The sequence below is a fragment of the Apaloderma vittatum genome, unplaced genomic scaffold (genome assembly GCF_000703405.1).
Source record: "Apaloderma vittatum isolate BGI_N311 unplaced genomic scaffold, ASM70340v1 scaffold13980, whole genome shotgun sequence".
NCBI lineage: Eukaryota > Metazoa > Chordata > Aves > Trogoniformes > Trogonidae > Apaloderma > Apaloderma vittatum.
Window position 1 is genome coordinate 6224 of NW_009696274.1, and position 2195 is coordinate 8418.

The 2195-nt window shown below is 53.1% G+C and overlaps 1 protein-coding gene across 1 annotated transcript in view; it reads left to right on the plus strand.

Moving 5' to 3' along the window:
* Nucleotides 1-1925: 1925 nt before the first annotated feature.
* IPO13 (importin 13) overlaps nucleotides 1926-2195 on the plus strand; it is a gene marked incomplete at its 3' end in the record, with an annotated part of 15088 nt that continues 14818 nt past the window's right edge. The window contains exon 1 of the mRNA XM_009874247.1: nucleotides 1926-2190. Coding sequence (XP_009872549.1) covers nucleotides 1995-2190 — 196 coding nt within the window. The remainder of the gene's footprint in view (nucleotides 2191-2195) is intronic.

Here is a 2195-nt window from a genome sequence, read left to right on the forward strand (position 1 = left end):
GCGGGGAGAGTAAAGAGCGGGATGTCACCGGATCTGGGAATCTCAAGTGAGATTTATTCTGGAAAGAAAATAAGCAGCAAGCTCTGAGGAGAGCAAGAGACAGAGCTGGTAATGGAGGAGATAGTTGGGAGCTCCAGCTCAAGCCCTGCTGCAGGATGACTCAGTCCTTAGCAAAAGAGCAGGGGTAGGAGCTCGATTCCTACCCTCAGGAGTGCTTGAGCTTTTAGCACATCTGCAGCTACTGCTCGATAGTGAAGAAAATTGTTGCTTTGATGGAAGGGGTTGACAGAGCTTACCTCTGCCCCAGCAGCTGAGGGATGCTTCGGGCAAAAGTCCGAGATAACTGGGAACAGAGCGAGGTTTCAGCTGGCTGCTCCTAGCTCATGTTGGGACAGATTTCTCTCTCCCTGTGTCCAGCTTACCTAGAGTTAACATTTTCTGTGTCAGGATATATCTTTTAGTGGGACAGACAGCTGTCCTTCTGCAGCCCGTGCTGGCTGGCTCCATCTCCCTCGATGTACTTCGTAACCTCTTTCTTTCTTGCAAAGAGGTTATCCTCATTTTCCCCAGCCACCAAGTCTGGAACAGAAGCGTTTGAAACGATGGCCCAGGCCATGCTGCCTTTGTAAGGTTCTTGCCATTTTGTCCTGCTCATTGGCCTTGTGCTGGGAAGCAGCGGGAGGCTCAAGCGCTTGCTTGGGAAGCTTTTTTGTGTGCCCCAGGCTGCCAGCTCTGCGTGCTTAAAAATAGGGTTTAAATCCTCTCCTGGGTACAAGAGCCATACAAGAATTTCATAGAGCTTTTTAGGGAAGGAGGAGGATATTTGAGACCTGGAGCCGGGATGGGGACACAAAAAATCCTCTGCACTTGCTGGAATCATCCTTCGATTTGCTGGCGGGGTGCGACGGGTGACTGATAGCCTGACAAATTCCATTGCTTTTCCTTGCTCCTGGCAATGATTTGAAATGAAATACGCTGTGCCAGGCAGAAAGCCTTGCTGCTGGAAGATGGAGCTCAGGCAAGGGGTAGTTACTCTCCTGCTCTGTGTGCGAGGGCATTGCTGGTTACCAGTTGCACCCACTCAGGATAAGTAACTGATGAATGTTGGCCTTAAGATCTATATAATATTCCTCTGCCAATAAAGCCTTGCAGCCTGCGTGAGGCTGTTCTTGTGGATCTGAGCTCTGCAAAGCAGTAACTAGATTTCCAAAAGCTGTTGGAGCAGGTAAGTGACGTTTCCCTTCTCTGTAGGGAGCAATGGAGTGAGCAGCCCCAGACTGTCACTGGAGGGATGGCAGAGACAGGGTTGGGTGCCAGCTCTCCTGTTTCAGCTGTAACTACTGGGCAGGTTTGGGAATACTTCAAAGGGATACATGGAGGGATTAATCCCTGAGCTTAGTGACTGTGGATTTTCAGGGCTCTGTATCACCTGACAGATGATATCTGCAGCAGCTCTTGCGTTCCTTGGGCTGCTGCATGCAAGCTCTGGGCTACACGTGCTTTCTGAGAGCCGGCGCCTCCACAGCACCTTCCTGAGCCTGGGTGTGGGTGGAAGGCAGGAGCACTGGTGTGCCACGTCCCTGTCAGCCCTCGTGCAGCAGAGGGGTCCTGCGCCCACCTCAGCGCACCAGCGGGGAAGCAGGCAGGTTCAGCACGAGTGAAGGCAAAGACGGGAGATGACTAAGGAAATTTCCAGAGTGTAGCATGAGAGGAGGAGGGGAAGAATGCTTTGCAGGTCCTAACCCACTACCAGATCGCTCTTGCTTCTCCGAGAGCCCAAGGAGGGAGGCCAGCTGACGCAGGCTGATGTGGGGAGGGCAGCTGGCTTTGCAGGGCAGTGGCTGGGCTCTGACCTGGTGAGACTTCCTCTGGCAGGACTGGCCACAGTGGTGCTCCTCAGCTGCTCTAGGATGCTTTCCTCTCTCTTCCAGGCTCTCCATCAGCTGTATTATGACCCAAACATCGAGAACAAGAACTTGGCTCAGAAATGGCTGATGCAGGCGCAGGTCTCCCCCCAGGCGTGGCACTTCAGCTGGCTGCTTCTCCACATGGACAAGGTGCCTGAGATACAGTACTTCGGTGCTAGCGCTCTCCACATTAAAATCTCCCGTTACTGGAATGACATCCCGGCCGACCAGTATGAGAGCCTCAAGTCGCAGCTCTTCACCCACATCACCCGCTTCGCCAGCGGCTCC